Source organism: Arachis hypogaea, chromosome 19 (assembly GCF_003086295.3).
Source record: "Arachis hypogaea cultivar Tifrunner chromosome 19, arahy.Tifrunner.gnm2.J5K5, whole genome shotgun sequence".
NCBI classification, from domain to species: Eukaryota; Viridiplantae; Streptophyta; class Magnoliopsida; order Fabales; family Fabaceae; genus Arachis; species Arachis hypogaea.
Window position 1 is genome coordinate 2254328 of NC_092054.1, and position 26648 is coordinate 2280975.

The 26648-nt window shown below is 33.5% G+C and overlaps 1 protein-coding gene across 5 annotated transcripts; it reads right to left on the bottom strand.

The window, feature by feature from the left end:
* Nucleotides 1–313: 313 nt before the first annotated feature.
* On the bottom strand, nucleotides 314–12744 carry LOC112776307 (uncharacterized). Of its 5 annotated transcripts, XM_025820412.3 has the most exons (11): nucleotides 12321–12720; nucleotides 12153–12235; nucleotides 11218–11300; nucleotides 7586–7661; nucleotides 3389–3589; nucleotides 3043–3287; nucleotides 1574–1786; nucleotides 1410–1502; nucleotides 1219–1320; nucleotides 806–1129; nucleotides 314–617 (listed from the first exon to the last, which is right to left on the bottom strand). In XM_025820412.3, exons 5-11 carry the CDS (start codon nucleotides 3585–3587, stop codon nucleotides 570–572), a joined length of 1224 nt encoding a protein of 407 aa, XP_025676197.1. In that variant the 5' UTR covers nucleotides 3588–3589; nucleotides 7586–7661; nucleotides 11218–11300; nucleotides 12153–12235; nucleotides 12321–12720; the 3' UTR covers nucleotides 314–569. The 5 variants fall into 5 exon arrangements, with proteins under 5 accessions (XP_025676197.1, XP_072083155.1, XP_025676198.1 ...); XM_072227054.1 differs by lacking the exon at nucleotides 12153–12235 and having other exon boundaries at nucleotides 12321–12744; XM_025820410.3 differs by lacking the exons at nucleotides 314–617; nucleotides 806–1129; nucleotides 1219–1320; ... (1 more) ...; nucleotides 1574–1786; nucleotides 3043–3287 and adding exons at nucleotides 3786–4443; nucleotides 4531–4636; nucleotides 4717–5031; nucleotides 5101–7485 and having other exon boundaries at nucleotides 3454–3589; nucleotides 12321–12682.
* Between the last annotated feature and the right edge of the window lie 13904 nt (nucleotides 12745–26648).

The window sequence follows — 26648 nt, forward strand, 5'->3', positions numbered from 1 at the left end:
TACGCGGATATGCGGATCGGATGCGGATACCAACACAATTTAAAACCGCCATTATGCACGTGAACCAGGCAAAGTAGGTGTATAGCGGCGGTTTAGCAACCGCCGCACAATTTGAAATTATAGTTACCGTTAGACATTTACGGCGGTTTGGAACCGCCGCTAAAATGTCGGCATTAATCTTTACCATGAATTTCGCGGCGGTTTAAACCGCCGCAAAAACGCCATAATTTTTTTTTAAAATTAACCAACTTTATATATAAACTCCTATTATATATACAACTATTATAATCTACAACTCAGTAAAATACAAAAATTGACCAAAATATGATTACCATTGCATTTCAAAATATAATATGTATTTAATAAGTCTTACATAATCATAAATCTATAACAATGAGTGTTTAACACCTATATTTACATATCAAAGTAAATTCAAATAACGCAATCCTAATATTAAATTAGAAAAGAATTCTGCTACTAATATTTAACTAAGCTAAAAGCCTAAAATAAAGAGCTACTTTGATAATAAAAGTCTTGAGTCACTTCAATCATAAAATTCTAGAGCTACTTCATGGAATAGTAGAAGATGGCCTTGTCTCTATTGGAGAGTCTGCAACCTATGATTGAAAATAAATAAAATTATGTTAGAATAAAAAGAAAGACCATTGAATAATTTAAGTCTAACATGAAAAGGCATAAGCCATTTGCACAAATTAAGAAAATGAACAAGAATAACTAAATCATTATTTTACTAAATCATGCACAATGAAAGATTCAGGAAAAAAAATCCATATATAATATTTACCCCATTATTCGTAGCTGTAGGAAAGTCATGTGGCACTTTTCCACCCATACAATGATTAATGAAATATGTCACCTGAGCTTGTAATAAAGAAATTGTTGCTTTATTCTCTTGTAATTCTACTTCCATACAACGAACTTTAGCCATATCAAAGTCATGATTGCATGAAGAAGATACCCCTCCGAAACTATTAGAAGATTTCATGACTTGGGATGGACAAACACCAAATCCTACACCTCTAACACGACCCGGGTGTTCTTTTCCAAATAACTTGACATATGCATCATCAGTAGAACTCTCATTAGCTTGAAGCAAAGTTAATTGTTCCTATGATAAGAATTTGAGAAATGCATCATCATTAGAATAATCTCCATTCTCATTAACAAACAAAGTCAAAATAAAGTGAAAATACTTACACTTTTCTCTCTAGCCTCATCATTAACAAAAGATCCATCCTTCTTCTTATGACTAATTGGATACATTTCAGCTCTAGTAAAAACTCTCTTGTTAGCAGTTTCCTATCAATTCGATAAATGGAAATTCAATTTCAACGCATGTAAAAATTAAATAACATATCATTATCCTGATAAGGACTCAAATCACAAACCAACTCGTGTTTCTTCCTAGCAATCGTCTTGGATCCGAGTGTATGAGGAATTGTTTGTTTTTCTCGATTACTTGCATTTTTCTCACACATATCCTAAACATGCAAATTCAATTAGTAACTTGTCAATATAAGATGAAATATAGAATGTGTGCTCATACAATTACCTGAGTTTTGGACCTTAATCTATAATCAATAAAAGTTGCCCATTGCTCCAAGCTGACTCCAAATCCTTTTGGTAACGCTGCTATATTTTGCTCTCTAGTAAGATTCCACTTATAATTGTCATTAAACAATTTGCATCTATCATCTTTCCACTTCCTGCCGAGATTTTGTAGTATGTACTTTTTTTGCTGTCCATCATCAACTTTAAAGAATCTCTACATAGTATAATCATAAAAATAATTAACCTGAATAATTGTAACATAGACTTACATGTAAAATTATTAATAACTAAAACTGGAACATAATTCACAAAAATGTTCTCATCCTTATGCTATGCACAACATGTAATTTACAACTAAAATAATAGTATAAAATGGCCATAAGAGGCATGCAGCATAAGAAAATAATTATGGCACCAAGGAATGCTGAGAAGTATAGACCAAAAATCAATCACCCATGTACAATACATATTTATAAGTGTGAGCTAGGTAATATTAGACAACTCAAAAAAAAATTAGCGCTTCTTTGATTTGCAATTTTATTTTCAGTTTTTACTTTTAGTTCTTCTTTTTCCAAAATTTTATAAATGAAAAATTAAAATTTAATTAGAAATGACAAATTAAAATTTAATTAGATAACAAATTACAAATGGACCTGCTTAATGCTAAACTAATATGGATAAACCTCATGTTCAAATATTTCCAATAAAGTCATTATCCAGAGTTTTTAATTAGAATCTTGGTAATCATAAAACTTGATACTAATCCCTGAAATGTTTAACAGCAACATAAATGACAAAAAAAAATTATTATAGGAAAAAAATGTCAATACGATAGGTTAGGTCATGTGATATTATATCCAGCCTTAATTAATTTTAACTCATTTACAGCTTCGTAGAGCATTTTACTTAATTACCTGATCTGAAATCCCACAAAAGACCAAAAAACTTCTAAAAATCTAAACAGGAATATTTTTTCCTATGAAGTCTAAACAAACTTTTAAATGTTAGTCAAAATAAAAGATACCGATTTAAATATAAATATTAGAACACCTCATTGGAGACACTAAAGTCTAACATTATGCATAAACAGTATAACTCTTTTTACTTTTATCTTTTACATAATTTTACATTTTTCCATATCTTATTTGCTCCTATTAGAGTGCACCAATGTCAATCAAACTTAAGAGGTTCTTTTTAGTTGTACACAGAATAATTAAACTTGTTTGAATATGTATATATTAAAATACTATTTTACTAATTAGAAAAAAAAAAGAAGAAAAAATACAGGATAAAGACATTGGTACAAACCTAACTAGTTTTAGATTAGGAGACATTTAGTGACTTGGCCAGCTATATTATTTTCATTAATAAATAACAGCTAAAATTGTCCTTGGATGACACAATACCAGAACATAGGAGTGCATGTATTGAAGATAATTAAATTATTATTACTTAATTAAAAAAAAGAACCTGAATAATATCTCTATAAGCTCCATTTTTGTATGGCTCTGTTGGAACCAAAGGCCATTTCTCATAACTTATAGGAAAGTTCTTGAAATTCCCAGCAACAGCTCCCAAAAACAAGCCTAAAAGTCCACCAGATTCACCAATCGGTTGGCCATGCTCATTCCAATGCACTATAATTCTAGTCTCACGAGACAGCACCCACACATCTTTCAACCTTAAGTGACCTTCCTTAATCACTCCGTTTGCATCTATCAAATTATTCAAGTCGTATACCATAGATTATTATACTTTCTTCCTTGTAGAAATTTAAATATACAGTGCTATAATTGAACTAAATTTAATAACATACCTTCCAAATCAACTGTCCAGTACTTATTGGACTTTCTTCCTTGTACATCTAACTGAACATTTGAAACTTCTGAACCAGTAGATAAAGTAGGTTCAGGCTCTATAGATTCAGATGACTCATTTTGATCAACGGGTGGTGAATCATTAAACTCATGAGTAGATGTATTCTCACGTGAAGAAACAGTCTTTCTCTTAGTCATTTCTACAATGTATCAAGAGATATTAAGATTAATATATCAATAACATAATGAAACTGAAATAATAGTACTTGATTTAATCAACTAACAACCAAAGAAACAAAAAACTACTACATCAAACTATCCTGTATATGTAATAAAACATAAAATTATGAAAGAAAACAATACATAACACTCTATGACTTGCAACTAAATACTTACATTATTCTAAACTTTCTTCGTCTATAATTGATCTTGCTAATGGTATATGTGAAATGTTATCTGGAAAAAATTGTCCCAAATCTTGTGATGGATAACCCACATTGTCATAAATTATGTCTTCATCCTCATTGCCCATATCATATAAGTCTCTTGGCTTTACTTGAATTGGTATGCTCCAACCTTTTTCTTTCTCATCCTCCACGTAATAAACCATTTGAGCTTCGTTAGCCTTAATATATGGCTCATCATCCTCATGCTCACCGGTATGTATTAATCTACTAAAGTTGATAGAAGTAAAACCTAACTTATCTACTTTCATGGCCCTTGGGTTTGTGGTATTAGCCCATTCACATTTAAACAAGGTTACAAAGAATATACCATCATAATTAAGTTCAATGATGTCGACTAACTTTCCATAATAAGGAACTGCTCCAAACCTCATGTTGGGATCACTATTGCGGGAGTAACTTCTTGTTCCAAATGTCCCAAAAATACCACTGTTTTGAGTTTTTAAACCTTTTTCACGTTCTACAGTCCTAAACTTGTATCCATTGACATTATATGCAGAAAATCTTCTTGCTTGGTCAATCGGCCCTTTGGCAAGACTAAAAAATACCGTTCTCTTAGATTCTTCAATTTTATCAAGATCTCGAACAATCTAAGAAAGCATGACGAATTTTTTATCAACTTCATATGATGGAAATTGAGTTAAAAAATAACTTCAAAGAGGAAGAATTTGACTCACACGGGTAGAGAACCAACTTGCAAACTCTCTATGAACTTTCTTGTCTATCTCTGATGTATTCCTTGTACGACTTCTTAATTGCTTTCGTACAATATTTCTAAACTCCCTATAGATGTCTTAATATTAGGATTAAAGGTCATTAAAAAAATCTGACTTATTTGAATTAGAACATGATGAAATACTCACTGGAGATATTTGTCAACTATGGAGCAATTAGTTAACACATGTCTATGAGCTTGTAACTTCTCGATGGCTGTTAAAGTGAAATATGAGGAAACACCAATTGGTTTACCTACTTCAGGAAACAAAGTATCTAACCAAGGATTTGATTCTTCATGGGTTGGTTCATCATCAACTCTGCGAGGTCGATTCCATCTAGTCTCAATGTTCTCTAAATATCTGGAGCAAAAGGTAAGAATTTCTTCCATTAAGTATCCTTGCGCTATGGATCCTTCTGGTTGTGCTTTGTTACGTACATATGACTTCAAGTGTCCTAAATACCTATCCAGGAATGAAGATTAAATACTATCCAACAAAGTCATAAATAATGATCTAAGCTAATAATTTTACCTCTCAATAGGGTACATCCATCTATAATGGGTAGGGCCTCCAAGTTTAGCTTCTTCTACAAGGTGCACCATCAAGTGAACCATAACTGTGAAGAATGAAGGAGGGAATAATATTTCCATGTGGCATAATGTGAGGATAATTTGATCTTGCAACTTTTCCAAATAGGGGGCACTTAACGCTTTACCACATAATTGTCTAAAGAATGAACACATCTCAATAAGCACTGCAGAGACCTCATCAGGCAGACCTGTTCGCATGGCTAACGGTAATAATTGCTCCATAAGTATATGACAATCATGACTTTTTAGCATCCCACTCAACTTAAGAGACTCTAGGTCAATGCACCTTGATATGTTGCTTGCATAACCATCAGGAACAGTGACGTTTTTCAAAGTTGTCAAGAATCTCTTCTTACCCAATTTGTTCAGAGTATAAATAGCCGGAGGAAACTTTCCATTTTCCCTTGGCCACAGATCAGGCTTGATACCCATTTCTTGAAGGTCTCTTCGAGCATTTATGTGATCTTTTGACTTCAAACTATCATTTAACAAAGTATATAGTACGTTGTCACATACATTTTTCTCAATATGCATCATATCGAGATTGTGACGCAGCAAATTAGACTTCCAATATGGCAACTCAAAAAAAATGCTCTTCTTTTTCCATTGTTGAGTACCACCTCCTTCAACAGTTCCACCAGTGCGTAATCTTTTACCACTTCTTCCTATTTCTTCTCTTCGGCCAAAGGTGACATTAATATTCTCAACTTGTGAAAGTATTTCACTGCCAGATAATTTTCTTGGTGGAAGCCTTGTTTCTTGTCTTCCATTAAATTGAACGGTATTTAATCTAAACTTGTGTCTCTGATCCAGAAAGCGACGATGACCCATAAAACAATACTTTTTGCTGTGATTGAGACGATGCGGGATGTTATCGAAGTTGCAAGAAGGGCAAGCAAGTCCTGTGTATGTATTCCACCCAGAAAGAGTTCCTAACCCAGGAAAGTCACTAATTGTCCACAATAAAGCTGCGTGCAACTTAAAGACTTCTTGTGTTAAAGCATCATATGCATCGCAACCCTCAACCCATAACTCCTTTAACTCTTTTATTAGAGGTTGCAAATAAACATCTATGTTGTTTCCTGGCATTTTCTTGCCAGGAATGATCATTGAAATTATGAATGATGTCGATTTCATACACGTCCATGGAGGAGTATTATACGGAATGAGAATGACAGGCCAAATACTATGATTCGCACTCAACGTTCCATGTGGATTGAAGCCATCGGTAGCTAATGCAAGACGCACATTTCGTGGATCGGATGCAAAGTTGGAGTGCTCCAAATCAAACCTTTTCCAGGCCTCAGAGTCTCTTGGATGTCTCATTGCGTTATCCTTATTCTCAGTTGTAGCATGCCATCGCATATCAGCAGCAGTCTTTGACGAGTAGAACAATCTTTTCAATCGAGATTTTAAAGGAAAGTAACGAAGAACTTTTGCCGGATGCTTCTTCTTTTTGTTACCAATAACACTCGATGGCTCAGCTGGACCTTTTTTCTTATATGTCTTCCATCTAGACCTATTACAGACCTTACATGTCTCCCTGTTCTCATCTTCGCCCCAATACAACATACAATTGTTTGGGCAAGCATGTATCTTCGTGCAATCCAAACTGAGTTTAGAAATGATCTTTTTTGCCTCATAAAAAGAACTTGGAATTCTCGCGTATTGGAATGCGTCACTCAAAAGTTCTAAAATCATCTTCATAGACTTGTCGGTCATTCCACAGAGGGACTTGATATGGAACAACTTCAATAGAAAAGATAACTTTGAGTATCTTGTACACCCTTCATATAACGGCTCTTCTCCATCCTTAATTAGCTCGCTAAACCCTTTCGCTTCAAGAGTTTCATGAGATTCACTAGGCATCGATCCTTGAGCAACACCATCAATGACTTCATCTGCTATTACGGGTGAACCATTTCTGATGTTCCCACCAACTCCTAGACCTTCACTAATCAAGTTTCGAATTGAATCAACCTCGACCATAGGATGCTGCTCGTCGGCCATAGAATTTTGTTGTACATCTGAAAAAATACTACTTGAAACGTTGCTAGTTTCTCCTATCGAGCGCTCTCCATGATAAAACCAAAATGTATATCCTATTGGAAATTGTGTACAAATCAAATGATCATACACCTCGTCCCTTGTTAGCCACTTCTTAAAAGCACATGCATTACATGGACATATGATTGTTCCATCGGCAGAATGATGTGCAAAAGCAAACTCAATAAATCTTGAGACACCTTGTGCATACTCAAGAGAATTTCGTGGTCTCTTAATCCACGATTTATCCAGAACTTCCATAGCTTTAAAGTAAATTGTTCTGGTTTAAAGCCATGTGCACTATTTAGTAACAACTATGTAAATATATATTTTTCTAAAAATACTAATCTACCAACCATAGGAAAAGAGATGTTACTTACTTGTTTTTCAAAAAAAATCAGCAGATAAGTAAGATGGAATAGGTAGGTATGTTACTTCCAAAGAAAACAGCCTTCACTGCGAAAGAAAAATAAAAAAAAATAAGAATTAGAATTAGACTCAGAAAAATGAATTAACATGGATGAAAGATAGTAGCTATGTAGATTGGCAAAACCCACAAGAGGTTGGATTGTTATCCTCCCAAACGCACATAGAAAATACAATTCCAAAAACCAGCTCAAATCATATGAGAAACATGAGAAAATGAGACACATGCAGTGGAGGAGACAGTGAAGAAGGAAACTAAAGAAGCAGCGAAAATCAATGAAGAAGAGACGGCAAAAGAAGATGCGATACCTTTAAATAAAACAAAAGAAAGTAACAAAAGCAGTGAAGCAGTGAAAGTAGGAGAAGAACAATTTGAAGAAGAAGTTGGTGTTGCTGTGGCTGAAGAGAAGGTAATTGAGATTGATGCAACCGTAACAGATTATCATCATCATCACGCAACAGATGTTGCTACCACTCACATTCATTAGAACAGCAAGTCATCACGTAAGTTTCAATTATTATTTGTTTTTCTTATCAAGTGTGTTGTGTACTCTGCGTTCGTTGTTGATTTATATTTGTGGACTGACCTTGTCAGATCAAACTAAAATCACAATGTAAATTGTAACCGGGAAGCCATCGTTCATGTCAATGCAAAACTATATGCAAATTTAAATAATACTAATATGCAAACAGTGTAAGCAAATTGATTTTACATTAAAGATTGGTGTAAATTAAATACAGGTTATTCTTCTTTTTATAAATACTTTATACAAACATGTAATGATAGATGAGATTCCTTATTATACCATGTGTCAGCTGAATACCCTATTCACGTTCACGTTATATCTTTGTTTCTCAATTAAGTACCACTCGTCTTCAATTTAATAATAATAAAATAATAAGTGAATGAATCTTAAAAATAAAAAATACTATTTCTCTTTTATTTCTAGTATTCTCTAGCTAAATCTTTAATTTTTTCCTAACAAATATAATAATAAATAAAAAAAAATTTAACTAATATATACTTTAAAAACACTTGATAAAATTACTAATTAAAATAGTTTATAAAAACAAAAAACAACAGAGTAATCCCCGTCACCAACCAATTTTGATGAGTATGTCTCCATTAAACTTAGTAGTTAGCATAATACTAATTGTTTTAGTCATATTTGAGATGTAAAGTTGAATGGTCTATGCTTCAATAGACTAATGCTTATTGTTCTCTGCATGGAGTCTCTGCATCATATGATCTATTGAAGCATATAGTAAAATGTCAATAAAAAAAGTGCAGAACAGAAAGATGGAATAGAAGTAGTGGATAGGAAATCAGCTGTTTTAAGTTTATGTAAAGAACTAATTTCATCCATCTTATTTGTAATCCAAGAAGAGCATGTAAAGTAATAATAAAAAAATCAGGTTAACTTATTCTTTAGCCTGCACTAATGTCCAATTCCTTCTCTTGGGTTGTTTTAGTTGTCAATTAGTTTAAATCCTGAAATCTTTCCTAAGACTTTTTTTGGTTTCAACTGAAGACAGCAGCAGATGCATGTGACATCAACAAAAAATAGAATAGTAATGTAACAATATAGTAATGTAACAATAACACTATATGTTAGAATAAAAACAAAGACCATTAAATAATTTAAGTATAACATTAATAGGCAAATCAAAGAACTGAGTTCAAATTGAGTGTTCCAAACACTAGCTTTTTAAGAAAAATAAGTTTTAATTAATTTTATATACTCATCTAACTTTTCATTTACTCAATTGTTGTACCATTTCAAGAGATTTATATTCATCAAATTTAGCTACTTGAGACTTGAAAATATAAAATGAATATTTTCATCAACTAATCTAAACTAGTTACTAGTTCCTCACATCTTACAGGTTTCCCATTGCCATCAGTAGCAGTAAATGGTTCCGAATCCAAACAACTAACACCAACAGCCACCTTATGACTCAAATAGCTTTTACTACTAAACTAACAAATAACTGTATAATGAAGCAAACATATTGCACATCTAAATGTGTGTGCATGTGTTCTGTCTCTAATTAAAAAAAAGCATCTAAAGTAATAGAAAAAATACAAAACTAAGAACCAAATCACAAGAACCACTTCTTTAAATCTTGCATCCTTTTATTCACAAAGTGATGCTTAATTCAATTGTCACTTGTCACCAATTTTCCGTCCAAACTAGTATTAGACTAATTAATGGTTACTGTGGGTCAGGCAAATTAAACAAGTATTACAAAAATTAAAGCAGGGACAACCAAAATTAATCACTTTAAAGTATGGGCCTTCAATTAAATCAAATTACTAATTGATGAGTCATGTGGACTCTCTTTAAAGACTATCACTGTACAAAGTCACACAATGATTTCATTACAAAATTAATTTTATTTGAAGCTACAGCCATGAAGACATGTTCATCTCTTAATACCTTGATCAACACTATTGCTTTGGCTTGCACGTGACTAATGGGCAATTCCATGCTTTTAATTTTTATAGTGTGGACAGAAGCAATAAAAAATAGTATGTTCCACACTCTCATAATTAAATGACTAGAAAGTAGAAACAATTCCAATACTCTTCAACTTTATATCTCACATACCACCATACTTCAAATATAAATAGCAAATATATAGCTTCACCAATCACCATAAACCTAAGCTATAATGCATACCAAGAACAATGTCACACTTAGCAGAAGTAATCTTAGTCCTATTTTTATCATCATCGGTTTCAAGAACATGTGCAGATTCAATTCAACAAAGCTTTGCACGCTGCAAACACGTGAATTCGGACAAATCATTCCCATTTGATGCATCAATATACACCCAAAACAAGATCAATTAGTTCCTTGGCAATTGAAAATAAATCTCCCGTCCCATAAGCCTGTTTTATTATTATTTTTTAACAAGATCAATTGGTTCATTGGCAATTGAAAATACTTGCTATTGGTTTATTATTTGTTATGAAATGAATAGACTAAAATAATAAATTCTTATGGTCCTGTAACATTGCTCAAAAAATATTTTAGGATGCATATGGATATAGTCTTTGATACAGAGGAAGTGGCAAAAGATATACAAACTCGTTTGATTTGGTTATGGAGATAGGGAAAGAGACACAGCTTTTCTGTCCTAGAGGTAGGAAGACCAGTAGGGTGTGTTTACTTTAGTGAATTTCTTAGCTACTTAGTTCACACTAGGGATTTTAGTTATGTTAATGGCAAGTTCTTAATACAATTTTTGGGTTAGAAATTGAATTGAAGTTTGTTAATTGGTAATCATCTTATAGAGCAGATATATAAGATTTTGTTCATCAGTTACATACATAATAAATAAACTTATGAGAAACAAAACTGGAAGCCAGAGAACTCTTATTCATTTTCAGCGTTGAAGCAATAAGCACAAGTTATAAGCAGAAAGCAAGATGTGTCCAGCTATCTATGCAGGGGAATACTTTTCATTGCTTCTACGTACTCTATAATGTGTGCTAGCTTTCTCTATAATGTGTGCTAACTTTTACTCACAATATTCATCAACAAAATTGGACAAATCTTAAAATACTAATAATTATTACCTGTGCCAAAGTTGGTCTTGACTTAATCTGGCTCCCTTTGCTAAGAATATAGACCAGAAAGGATAACCATTTCAGCTAAAAATCTGCCAAACCCAGTTAATCAAAGAAATCAAATACTTCACTATATTTTCATGGGAATGAAATCTTAATAATATATTCACCAAATCTTTCACAGACATCATTGCATTATAATTAGCTTTTGATGTAAATTAGTAATAGACAATAACAACTACTATCAAGACTTTCAGACAACAATCACAAGTTCACAACATGAGGCATAAAAAAAAGACATATACATGGACAAAATCCTTCTGAACCTGTTGAAAAGGAGATGAAAAGAAAAAAAAACAGTATAAAAAAGTCTTATAATATCTATAAGACCTTCAAATTTGGCTTCTTTTTCTTGTTGATTTGTCAAGCTAAGTATAGTTCCAGTTCCAACATAATGGCATGCAACAAGATCAGATTTAATCTTCAAAGATTTTATGAAACTTCTACACTTACCAACAAAAACTGATGTTGAAATTTTTAAAGTTTTGTATTTTCATGTACTTTACTCATTATATTCTAGGAATTCTTGAAAATGTTTTCTGCAGAATTCTTATCTTGACGTAAAGGTACATCCAAATTGGCCAATACCAGAACTCAATGAGGACCAAGTGCTCATCAAAGTTGTGGCTGCATCCCTTAATCCAGTTGAAAATAAAAGAATTACCGACTTCTATAAAGACATTAACAACCTTCCTGATCCTTTTTTTCTCTGTACATACTACTCTATATTCTCTTGTTGATTAAAACTATATTCACCTCCATCGAAATTAGATGATATTATACATAACACTTTCTAAAATTATACATTAAATTATCTATCGAAAACTGTTTATAAGAAAAATAGAGAGGGAAGAAAATCCTAATAGAGAGAGAGACAGAGTGACCTTAAATTGAAGAAATTTGCGCTTCCAGAAGAGAAATTTGTGCGCTCAGAGTAACGAACAAGAAGGAGAAATAACTAGAGAATCTGATAATGGGTTATTAGTGATTATTAAGTAGAAGAAGCATAAAATTGAATCAGAAAAGAACAAAGAAAAGCACAATTAGCTTACCAGGGACTGGAACAAATGCGTATAGTTTTGCTAAGCCATGATTCATTGCAGATTTTTGCTCTGCACGAAGAGTTTTTGTTCACTGCAATTGGGGTTCTGGGCGTAGAGCTAGGTTTTGGAAGAATGAAAAATTTAGTAATGGCGGATAGTAGTGGGTAGTGGAGCTAGCGAAAAGTGCGAATGAAAGAGGAATTAGGCGGTTTAAGCAAATAATGGCGCGAATTCCATAAACCGCCGTGGAGAGAACATGATGGCCGCCGCCGGGCGTTTGCTTCAGAGGCGGTTGCGTGATACTGCTGCTATGTGAAATTGGGGATTGCAGCGACGGCGGTTCTATTGGACCGCTTCCCCAAAATAGCCGCTGGAATTAGGTTTTGTTGTAGTGAATTAAAATAATGTTAATATTATTTTTAAAATTAGAGTTATTGTTAATTATTTTGAGTTCGTTAAAAGTTTATATTAATTAATAGCTGAATTAATGTGAAAGCAAATAGGAATTAATAGGTTAAGTATTTCAGTTAACTGTAATAAGAAAATACAAGTTTTTTATTATTTAGAATAATAAATTTCATTGTTATTATTAGTCTCATATTGCCTAATTTATTTAGGTTTTTTTTTTCCCTACTAGTATAATAATTATGTACCCATTTGTTTATGCAGTAAAGTTGACTTAAATATGAATTAAATTTTCTGCTTAATTTTTCTCATATTGCAGTTAGTATGTACATCATTTATTTACTACTCATTTAAAATTATATGTAAAAAAATTAATAATTAATTAAATTTTATTTTTGATAATATCATTTTTTACATGATTTTTTTTATTATATTTTGTATGAATTTATAAAAACAACGAATACCATTTGTTACTGTGGGTAACCGAAGATTAATGGGTTGGACTCGTTAAGCTGGCCCAGTCAGGGGTGTCTGCGGATCGGATCGGATTGGATATGGCCAAAATTTCGATCCGATCCGCATTAAAATCATCGGATCGGATCGGATCCAATATCCGCAGTTTTTAAGGTTGGATCCGATCCGCACATTTGCGGATCGGATCGGAACGGATATCGGATATATCCGCAAAACACAAAAATATTTTTAAAAGCTTATTTTTATTAAAAAAATATCAATAAAATTTATTTTTTCTATTCTTTTAAATATGTTTACTCTTAAAATAATATTAAACATACTTTTCTTGAATAATAAATTAAAATAATTTAACATATATGATAATTATTAGTTAAAATAAAACATAAAAAGAATATTTTACTTATTTATTTCTTTATTTTTGCGGATACGCGGATATGCGGATCGGATGCGGATACCAACACAAAATCCGCAATCCGATCCGATTAGTGTGTAGATCCGATCCGATCCGATCCGAAAGCCTTGCGGATCGGATCCATATCCGTAATTTTCGGATCGGATTCGGATAAACACCGCGGATATGCGGATCGGATCCGATCCATGGACACCCCTAAGTCGTCTGATGGGGGAAGCCTTCGAAGGGATTTGCGCCTTTGGGGCCTCCGTCCGACCTGTGAGTGTGAGTGAATGGGGGGTGGTACTGGTACTTGCAAAGACACTCCGATACCTAAATCAGCAAGGGGGTAAGCAGGTCTAGAGAGTATTAGGACTTAGTGATACCTGAGGGGTGTCAGTGTATTTATAGTGGTGAACCAATAACCACCGTTGAAGTAGTGCCACCTTTTTAGGGTGATAACCGTCCCTTTATCTTAGAGAGGTTGAGATATAGCTCTTGGAAGTGGTTAGAGAGATTCTAGGGGCAGTTACTCATTTAAACGAGTGTTTATCTGCCAGCTAACCCTCTTCCCCGACTTCTTTAGGGTAAGTCGTAGTAAGAACCGACTTCGTAGGGAAAAGGTCGGTGTAGGGCGAGGCTCAATCCTTTGGATTGGACATTTCTTTTGGACTTGGACCTTATCATTGAGTCAGAGTATGAATACCATTATTAAAATAGGAATGATGTTATTATTTTTTGTAAATAAACTTTTTTTAAATAATAAAAACATGTCAATACAAAGATAAAAAAATACGATCTATATGTAAACCACTACCACTTGTCACAATTTATGTTTTTATTTTTCTTTTTCATAAATCGCTACGATCTATGGTGATTTATGATTTACATGATATTATACGTAAATCACAATGACCTAAGATAAATTACATACAAAAAGTTAAAATCCTACAATTGGTAGTGATTTATATAGAAAAAAATTAGACACGTATATAAACAAATTCCAAATGTTGTAATTGTATAATTTTAAGTCTCATCGGATTTAATAATATAATTTGTCCATGTTACTGTTATTATAATTGAATTATATATATTATAATAAAAATAATATTTATATATTAAAATTAATTAGATATATTATTTAATTTATTTTTAATATATATTTTATACTAATAACTAATTTTAATAGCTAAATTTAGTATCTTGATGTTAGGAAAGCTACTATGAAGTCTAAGGCGTCAGACAGGATCCACCAATGATGTAATTGAAGGGTCTGGTTAGTTAGGAAATGCACTATTACGACGAATAATTAATTAGCCATCCTCGTATCCGTATTTTGTACACAATCTAAGCATACTATTCAAACTGGATTGGGGATAAAATATCACCAACTTAATTTTCTTCAAAATTCTTATGATTAAAAGAGAGGGATCAGTTTATACATAGTGTAAACCTTGTTGAGTTACACCATTAAATAACTATTTATACGCCACCGATTTAGCCCATTTATCTCAAATAGCTTACTATTTTATTTATTTTTGTTAGTCATTTTGAGTCTTTTAATTTCTATTTGTTCTATATTTTACCACATCATTAGCCTTAAACAGAAAAATAATTAATTTACCTCAATTGAATTTTTGGTTAACTTAAGATAAAGATTGTGTATCAATTAAGTGTGGAAAACTGTGGGAACCTGGGTTAATGGGAATGTGTTATATTTCTACTTTATGTAAATATTGGGAATTTGGGTATCTACTCATGTGAAACCAAAAAAATCAAATACCTATGTGCATTGATATGTTATATTTGCTTTCAAAAAAAATATAAATAAATAAATAAATAAAGGGACAAAATTACCCCAATACTAAGTTTAATAAAAGATCAATGCATAGGTGGTGAAATTGAAGATAAATTTGGTACATGAGTATGTGATACAAAAGTGGGAATTATGGGTAGCTAGGCATGAATTTAGAGTTACATAGAGAGTGTGTGTGTGTGTGTTAGGTAAGAGTTTAGGTTAGTCAAAGATTTATATTTTAGCTCACTTGGCCATACATATATCCTCATCCTTACCTTAGCCTCATTACAACTTTGAAAAGACCTCATGATGTTTGCATTGGTATACTAAATTTTTGTTGATTGGTTAGATGAAGAACAAAGTTTTAGAAAGCATGACTAAAGAAGAATAGAGTGATTAACCTTAGACACTTGAGAGATTAGAGTGTATATACACTACCAGTGAGGGTTCAATACTTGATTCTATGTTCCCTGCTTTCATGAGTTATTTTCTTACAAGTTTACTTGTCTTTACTGTATGATTTGAATTTGTGAAATCGGATTTATGTTTGTCTTGGAGAACTTGTTTACTTTTAATCATAGAAATATCTTAGCATATAGTTGCATTCATATATAGGATATTAGGTTGCATCTCGTGAGTCTTACTTTCCCTCATTCATTCCTTTTATCTCCTTGAGTTTAGCATGAGGACATGCTAATGTTTAAGTGTAGGGAGATTGATAAACCACTATTTTATGGTTTATCTTGCACTCAATTGAGTGGTTTTTATCAAGTTTTCGCACACTTATTCATACTAATTGCATGGTTTTACATTTTCCTTCCTAATTTTGTGCTATGATTGAAAACATGCTTCTTTGGCCTTAACTTTGCTAACTTTAATCATCTCTTATTACCATTCGATATCTTGATATGTGTGTTAAGTGTTTTCAGGGTTTATAGGGCAGGAATGGCTTAGAGGATGGAAATGAATCATGCAAAAGTGGAAAGAATACAAGAAACTAAAGGAATTGCTAAGCTGTCCAGTCTGACCTCTTCGTACTAATTCGACCATAACTTGAGCTATAGAGATCCAAATAAGACGGTTTCAGTTGCGTTGGAAAGCTAACATCTGGAGCTTCGAAATGATATATAATTTTCCATAGTTTCCCTAAAGATAGTGACGCGCACGCGTGCATCACGCGCACGCGTGCATTTATTTGCAAAAATTCAGCATATATATCAGAATTCGCCCCCAGCGATTTCTGGGCTGTTTTTAACCCAGTTCTCGGCCCAGAAAACACATATTAGAGGTTGCAGAGTGGAGGAATGAAGGGACACTTCTCATTATTCATAATTTGAGGTTTTAGATGTAGTTTCTAGAGAGAGAGGTTCTCTCCTCTCTCCTTTCTCTAGGTTTAGGATTTTAGGATTAGCTTTGTTTAATTCTGGATTTCTACTTAGTTTAATTTAGTTTCTCTTCTACTCTTATTAGTTCTAGAACTTTAGTTTATCTATTTCTCTTGTTGATTTGTTTATTTCCCCAATTTGATTTATGAACTCCATGTTAGATTCAATTTCTTATTAATGCAATTTGAGGTATTTCAGATTTATGATTACTTTCTTCAATTTATGTTATTGATGCTTTTAATTGATTGTTTAGATTTATTTTTCTTGCTAGTTTTCTATGCTTTTATTTTGTGCCTACCAAGTGTTTGATAAAATGTTTGGAAGGATGTTAGAGTAGATTTTATGCTCTTGGCTTGGGAAGGTAACTTAGGAACTCTTGAGTTACTAATGTCCAAGTAATTGATGATTGGAGCCATTAACTCTAGTTCTCACTAATTGAATTGGTAGAGAGCTAGGGTTTATGGATTTGGATTGATATGACTCATTTAACTTTCCTTTACTATTAGTTAGAGGATGATTTAATGGGATTGATCCTTGCCAATTCTCATGTTGTGGTTAGTGATAAGGATAGAGATCCTTGACCACCAAACCTTGCAAGACTTTTTCTTAATTATTGGTTTATTTTATTATCATTTACATTCCTTGTTCAACCTTTTAAAAACCCCAAAAATATACTTTTCCATAACCAATCATAAGCACATCTCTCTGCAATTCCTTGAGAGATGACTCGAGGTTTAAATATTTCAGTTTATTTTTATTGAGTTTGCTTTAGTGACAACCCAAATTTTTATATGAAATGATTTTTTATTGGTTTAGAAATTATACTAACAATAAGAATTTATTATAAATTTTTTACTAGCAAGAATCCGTTCATTAGTATGACATACAAATTTTTCTTTTCTTAAAATATCGTTCAATTATATATATACTATTATTACACAGAATTAATAATAAGATGGATTAAATGATGGGCTCACATAACATTGAAGTAATATTATAACATTTTAATAAGATGCCATTAAGTAAGATGAACAATAGTAGATAGCATCTTTTATTTTAAATTTTACTTTATTAGACCAATTTTAAAGTTTATTATTCACATTGTTCACAAAAATATGGTCTATCTCACAAAGTCCAATAAATTTATATAGGTGCTTATGAGAAATGATTTTTAAATTTTTACCCAACTTTATTAAACATTCTACATAATATTACAAATAAAAAGTCAAACTTACGAGTATATCCCTTGTGATTTCACACAACTCTTCTAGTGTAGAGAAGCAAACAAGGAGTAATTAAGTTTCTTGTTTTCCATGTGTAGATTGGTTTCAGAGAAAGCCTATATTTTCAAGACATGTGGCGTAGCTCAATGCCAGTTCCTGAAGCATATTTCCGTAATTTGGAGTCACACATCAATGTGAATTTTTATTCGAAGTAATACCTCTTCATTTATTTCTTTTTTTAAATAACATGCGAAAATTGGAAGTTCAAAAATGTAGTTCTGTCAAAATTATATTTGATGTGAAATGCATAACAAAAGACAAGACACTCCTACCAATTAAATTTTCACTGAAGGAGTTGGTATTAGAAAAGCTGCCGAATTTGGATAGCATTTGGAATGAAGATCCTGATGGAGTACTCCACTTTCAACTTGTACAACAAGTGCGTGTTGATACATGTAAAAGCCTTACAAGCTTGTTCCTAAAATCAGTAGCCAAGGATCTTGTCAATCTTAAAAATCTAGAGTTGAAACATTGTGAGAGCTTGGTGGAAATCATCTCAGGGATGGAAACAACATCAGAAGGAGCAATTACAGACTCTATTATGTTCCCTTCTTTGACTTCATTGACATTGTTGGATTTGCCAGGGTTAAATTGTTTTTACTGTTCATTTCATTGTTTTCGGTTGAAAACACTTAATGGCCATGATCCACAAACTGAGGACCAAGTCTGTTTCACAGAGGTAAACTTATTAATCTAGTTTTGACTAATTTTTATGATATACGTGTTATTTATTTATTTATTTATTATAACTATGCGATTGTTTTATTTCCTAAATACATGAGATCAGACTACTAATGGCCTAATAAGTTGCATTAAAAGTTTTGTAATATAACTTGGTGAGTTTTGTTATATGACAATTTTGGCTTATATATTCTCTATTATTTTATAATTTATATGTAAAAGAAAGTTATTTTATATTTTCTTTTATCAGTCTTTAAAATATGTTGGTGATATGTTTGATCGACCAGCATTATGAATTTATATATTCATTCTCACTCCGAAAATGAATACTACTAATAATTTATTAAAGTTGTGTAATTTGTATATTTAAAAATCAAAAACAAATAAATTCTCAATCAATTTAAGATAAAAAATAAAATGATGTCACGGTTGATGATCAAAGAACAAAATGTGTGAAGACAAAATTATAAAATACATGAAGTATTTGTTGTACTATATGTATATTTTTCTCCTGTAAAGTGTTTATTCTTACAGCTTTAATTATTTAAGATTAAGTCCTTTTTTTTTTTTTTTTTTTGGGATCCTGTCTTATTTTAGTTTGGTTTAGTTATTTCTCTAATAATTTGAAACAACTGGTTTCATTATTGATGACCTCGTGCATTTCTTCTTCCCAGATTACTCCTAAGTTGATTAACTTGTCGTTTGGTGAAAAAGAAGCGAAGATGATTGAACATGAGGAATGTGAGGGAAGCCACTTCTGCAGCATAAATGTTCTTAATACACAAAGCTTTAATGTTAAGCTTGTGTCTGATGAACTTCCATATATATTTCTCAAAAAATTGTTCTGTATAGGGAGTCTCGAAGTGAGTAATAGTTCCATTAATGAGATATTCTGCTCTGAAAAGCCTAATTTGAATGGTGCCCAATTCCTTTCATATCTAAAAAGATTGAAGTTGGCTTCTCTTTCTAAACTAACTTCCCTGGGGTTTGAACACTCATGGATACGAGAATCATGCATTCTCAAAACTCTAGAAACTTTAGAGGTAGAAAGCTGCTCTGCTTTGACAGAATTAGTTTCTTCTCCTATATGTTTCTCCAATCTGATGCATTGGGATGGTTATCTTATTTTTTTTGGGTATCTTTTTATTAAGACAATGAGATATTGGTCAATGATGTTGAAAAATAACATCTAATTTTATAGGTATCATGTAATGAATATTATGTTTATTTATGTGATTTGTGGCTCTTTTTTTTCAATTTACAGTGTTTGATGAAGTAAATTTAGAAAACAAATCTAAAGTATTCATTTTACAATGGAAAAATTAAAAAAAAAATTCAATTTTATCTTACTGACGGATTTACAGACGGATTTTCTGTCTGTAATCAGAACATGAGATGATTTTCCAAAGTTCAAATTACAGACGGAAAATCTGTCAGAAAATCCGTCTGTAATTACAGACAGAAAATCCGTCTAAAAATCCATCTGTAATTATAGACGAAAAATCCGTCGAAAAATCCGTCGGAAAGTTCGTCGCCTTTGGGAAATGGATAGAAAATTTACAGAAAAAAAATCTGTCGGTAACTGCTAAAAATCCGTCTGTAATTTTCCGACGAAAAAAATCTGTCGGTAAATAATTTTCGACGGGCTTTTATAGAGGGACAAAATCTGTCGGTAATTTCGTCGGTAATCAAAAATCCATCTGTAATAAAGACTAAATCTATCTGTAAATCTGTCTGTATTAATCAATTTTCTAGTTGTGTGTGACGGAGGTCCGCAATGCATCGCTGTGGAATGGTTGTTCAGCGATAGAATGGAGATGAAAGGAATATGCACAGCGGTGGAAAAATAAAGTAAGGAAAAGTGTAATTCTAAATTAGGATAAATTTGAATATCTGGAGTGTATTTATTTTATCTGATGAACTTTGAATTCAACCCAACAAAACTTGGTAAGAGTTGCCAGAATTTTTTTGATTACCTAACGAAATTATTCTTGTATTCAATAAAAGTTGAGAAGCCTTCAAATAACCACAAAAATATAAAGTATATATAAGATAATCATAAAAGAATAAAGATTTAATTTCTAAACAAATCATTTGAAAAAGGGTCATATTAACGATAAAATTACTAGTTTTATTTTCTTGGATAAACTTATCATATAAATTAATATTTTTGAATATACCGCCAAATTTTTTTTATTAATTTGGTCAAAAATATAATATTTTAATAAACACTATTAAACATAGGAACTTTTTTTCTTATTTAAGTTCATTAATTTTGTTACAAAGATGTTTATTTAAAAAGCGATGTTAGTATTTTGGTGTTATATGCACAAAACAATTAAAATAAAAATATCTTGATAATATTAAAAAATTATGTGAATAAATTATTATATTTTGTACTGAAACGTCTATATTTCTTTTGATGAGGATTTCGTTTTAACATTTTTTTAACAGGTTTCGATATCTTTTTCAACGAGACAGTTCGAAATTTTTGAGTGTGTATAAGATAGTACTTACAAAAGACAATTCCAATACTTAAATTAACAAAAATTTTATGTAAATTTTATAAATTAGTTAAAAAATATTACATAAAATATTTATACGATTGAAATGATGCCCTGGTTATTTCTCTATAACTCTTTTACGGTGGGTGATTATTTTTCTTTATTTTAGACCTGACTTTTAATTATGGATCAAGGTCAATCATATATTTATTTTTTTAAAATTATTATTATTAGAAAATATCATCACATTTGCTACTCAATTCTTATGACTATTTTTTGGATTAAGGTTTTGTAAATCGAAAAGATTGGTAAAATAAAAAATAAATATCTAATTCCTCTTAAATTAGCATAATAATTTTATATATAATAAAAGTTATACATTTAATGATAATTTATTATTTATTATCTTATTAATTTTTTTTACTTTAAATTAACATTTTTTTTCTATTTGTCGATAAGAAAGAATATATGTTACGACAGTTGACACAACGAAAAAAAAAAATAAAGAGAATACTACGGTACAGATGCTTAGATACAGATATTTTTCTTAATGCTTTTATTTAAAGACACGTGCCTCTGCTCTTTCCTATAGCGATTAGAGCTTGTGATCATGATCATGGCTTATGAAAAAGTTGGCTTGGCTGAAAGCCTAAAACATACACTGTAACGTGATTTTCATTTTCTTTTTGGATAGTATATGTTGGGATGTCCAATTATTTTGTTTGGGATATACATTATAACGTGATTTACATTTGCTTTTAATTTTTTTTAGATGACAAGGGGGGGGGACACCCCAAAAAGAAAACTAACTAAAACCCCTTAAAATTGGAGAACCAGACAAGTCACGCATAATCATCATAGCTGTATCTGGGGGAGCAACGTCAAAGAGATGAAGGCCAAAGGGAAGATTATGGCCCTTCTTGGCAAGATTGTCGGCAGCAAAATTTGCTTCTCGAAGACAGTGAGACCAAGAGATATGTGGCACACGGCTGGCAAGGACAACAATGTCGTCAAGAAGCGGGGCACACGGGTGGGATGAATTATGTCCTTTCTTAATGAAGTTAACAGCAACAATAGAATCAGACTCAACAACTAAGGAACTAATATTGTTGGCCACAGCAATTTGTAGACCGCGAACAATGCCCCAAAGCTCAGCGTGCATACTAGAACAGCTTCCTAGATTACAGGTAAAACCTTTAATAAAGTGACCAAGATGATTCCTGAAAATACCTCCACAAGTCGCACTGCTACTCTGAGAAAGACAAGATCCATCCACGTTGAGTTTGGTAACATTTTCCAACGGAGGTTGCCAAGTAATGAGACGTTCTTCAGTGATCCGAGGTGCACAGTTAAGAAGGTCAGACCTCGAGACTTTGATAATCTCATCAAACCGAGCTTTAACTTGATCCCTTCTTACATGGGGAGATGTCATGTCGCCCTCGAAGATGAATTTGTTTCTGAAGAACCAAATGGAGGAGATGGTAACACCAAAGAGGCAGCACCACTCATCATTCGACGTAAGGTTCTGGAGAAGCCAATCATGCAGATCAAGAAGAAAGAAGTTGTTTATGCCTGCTGCACGGATGAACGGGAGTCAGATGCCACAGCAAATAGGCAGTCTCGGAGGACGTGTAGAGTAGTCTCATCGGAACATGAGCATCTTGGACAAGTTGCCTGAAGGGTGAGATGTCTTTTCCTTCTTTCCACGTTGGTGAGGATAGCATTGTGAGACACTAGCCAAAGAAAGATCTGAGTGCGTTCTGGTCCTTTCCAGTGCCAGATCACGCTGTGTAATTTGCTAGCGATGCCTTCTTCTCCATTCAGCTTTTGGTATGTTGATTTAAGATCGAAAGAGCCGTTAGACGAAGGGTTCCAGGCAATTTGGTCTTCTTGCTTCCAAGGGGAGGGCGGGGAAATAGGAACAATCTTCTGGATAATCTCATCAGGCAGCCAAGTAGCGAGCCTATCATAATCCCAGCTACCTGAAATAGTTAAAAAATCCATAAGTTTGTCTTCCAAATTAATAGGCATACAAACCTGATTTGCATATGGCGCAAGAGAGCCAATATTTGGCACCCAATTATCGTTCCAAAAATTAATTTTGGAACCATCCCCAATACGCCAAATGTAATTTTGCTGGACATTATCCCAAGACTTGCGTATGCCCTTCCAAAGATTTGATTCATTCCTCTTCCTTTCCACCTTAGGAATAATATCGGTACCACAACCATATTTAGAGCGAATGGTTCTGGCCCACAGAGAGTCTCTTTTTTCAATAAGACCCCATCCAGCTTTAGTCATGAAGGCACAATTCATTTTATCCGAGTGGCGAATCCCGAGTCCTCCCAGTTTTTTGGGGGAGCAGACTTTGTCCCAGTTAATAAGATGGATTTTCCTGGAGTTTTCTGAGTCCCCCCAAAGAAAGTTCCTGCATTTACGATCAATCAAATTACAAGTAGATGAAGGAAGTAAAGCAGATTGCATAGTATAATAAGGAATAGAAGATAGAACAGATTTCACCAGGGTACATCTCCCTGCCAGGGAGAGAGAGGAAGCTTTCCAGCAATTTAGTCTGGAGTTGATCTTGTTGATAATATCACCATATGTATTATTAGAGACTTTTGAGTGAAGGAGAGGGACACCCAAATACTTTCCAAGGTTATCAGTTCTGGAAAAATGAAGAAAGTTACTGATTTCAGATCTGACATTGTGACCCACATTTCTAGAGAAGAAAATTCTAGTTTTCTCTTGGCTGATTTTTTGACCGGAGCTAACACAAAAAGCTTCCAAGCACCTATTGATAATATCAGCTTGCTCCAAATTCACTTCTGCAAATAGAATGAGGTCATCAGCGAAGAAGAGATGAGAAATATTAGGAGCATCCCTTTTAAGATAGATGGGTTTCCAAACCCATGCTGAACAGCTGCGCCGATGAGCTGAGACAAGCGCTCAATGCATAAAACAAAGATATACGGAGAAATGGGATCGCCTTGCCGAATTCCTCTAGTGGGCGTGAATTCGTCTAGCTCTTCTCCATTCCATAAAACTCTCATCTTAGCAGAGGAAATACAACAGTAAATCAAATGAATAATATGCTGAGGCAACCCAATGTCGGAGAGAGTATCGTAGATAAAACTCCACTTGAGTCTGTCGTAGGCTTTTTCAAGGTCAATTTTGATAGCCATCCACCCTTTCGACCCCTTTTTGCTTCTCATAGAATGAATAATCTCCTGAGTAATAAAGATATTATCCGTACTGTGCCTCCCGGGTACAAAACTGCACTGAGTGGGAGCAACTAATTTTTCCATGACTTTTCTTAGCCGATTAGCAAGAATTTTGGTAACAACTTTGTAGGATACGTTGCAAAGGCTAATAGGGCGCATTTGCTTGAGGCTCGTCACCTGCTCCATTTTTGGAATAAGAGTAATAAGGGTCTCATTTAATTCCTCAATTTTTTCGGGATTAGCAAAAATTTGGTTCACTAAAGAGCACAGGTCAGGACCAACACGATCCCACTGGCTTTGGTAGAAGATAGCCTGGAGACCATCCCTACCCGGAGCCTTAAAGCTCCCAATATGAAAAATAGCTTCCTTAATATCCAACTCAGAAATGTTCCTGCCAACACTATACAAATCCTCTGCATTAAGCTGAGGAAAAGCATTATTAAGGACAAAGGGGTGATCGGGATAAGAATCATTATATAGATCAGCATAAAAAGAAAAATTCTAGAGCGTTATTATCAGTTATAAGGCTACCATTAGAGTCAAGGAGAGATGTCACCTTGTTTTTTCGACGTTTAATCATAGTTGACCCATGAAAGAACTTTGTGTTGCGATCGCCGAATTCAATCCATTTACACCTGGATTTCTGGTACCAGAGAAGTTCCTCCTGATTGAGCACATTTTCATATTCCTTCCATAGATCAATTTGGAGCTTCTCAAGAAATTGATTACTGCCCTGAGAAAGGCTTGAAGTTATACCATTCAGTCGTTTGAGAAGAGTTCTTTTTCTTTTAAAAATATCCCCAAAAACATCATAATTCCAATTTTTTAGAGAATTTTTGAAGCTTATTACACCATCAGACCAAGAATCCTGCACATTCCAAGAATTCTCAACCATTCTGTGAAAATCAGGGTGAGAAATCCAAGCAGCAACAAAACGGAAAGGTCTTCTGTGTCTATTGTAAGAGGCTTCAGTAGAGAGTTGGAGGTAGATGGCCGTGTGATCAGACTTGAAATTCGGTAAATGCTTAAGGCTAGCTTCGGGGAAGGCCAGCTGCCAGTCAAGGTTACACAGACCACGATCCAATCTCTCGACTAAATCACCCCTTCTCCAAGTGAAAGGCCAGCCAATATAACCTAAATTCGCCAATCCACAATCAGAAACGCAACTTTGAAAGTCTGAGCAAGCTCCAGAATTAGCACTACGAGTACCCCCTTGTCTTTCATAATCATGAAGAAGAGCATTAAAATCTCCTAAGATGCACCAAGGAAGATTGATATTGGTTGCCAGGGAACGGAGGGAAGTCCAAAGGGATCTTCTATTCGGGCGTTGTGGGCTGCCATAAACAGCAGAGAGGAGCCAGGTAGCAGCATTATTACTGGTAAGCCTAAGATGAACAATTTGCTGATTATATTCTAAAATATCAACTTTCCAAGAACCCGAGTCCCATAGGCACCAAATTCCACCCGGATGACCATTAGCTTCCACAATAAAGGAACTATCAAATCCAATTTTGTCACGAACAGAAGCCCCACGCGAACCACTTATATGAGTTTCAAGAAGAATAATGAAATTTGCATTATACCTCTTCTAATATCTCTAATAAGAGTAGGAAAAGTTTTCCCTCCAGTACCTCTACAATTCCAACTTATAATATTCATCACAAAACAAACAGAGAAGGGAGCATCACCAAGGACGAAAATCACGCTGAGGCTTGAGCCTTGGTTCTCGATTCGGACTTATCCGAGGAGTCAACCCCATTATTGGAGTTCTTCCATACAATGAGAGACTTCACATCATCTGGAGGTCTCCCAACGTTTGCCCCTGACTCGTACCCTAACTCCATTGGCTTTGAAGAGGAACCAGTAGAAGGGGAAGCAATCATAGGGTTAGAACGAATTGCATAGTCTTCAAATTGAATCTTTACCTTTTTTGCAGCAACATTAGCTTCGTATTGCTCCCGTCCTAACCGGCGCATGTAATTCATAACGACACCCTCCATAGCTTCAACTTCAGGATCCTTAGATTTGGGAGCAGGGGAGGGAACATTCTTAGGAGTTGCCACCGAAGAGGAGGATGGCTTGGTAGTGACTTTGGGGATGGACTTCACTAATTTTTCATTCTGGGCTAGCCCAACTATATTAAATAAAAGTTTCTTGCCCATTTGGAGATTTTTGCCAGCACCTTGCTTTAG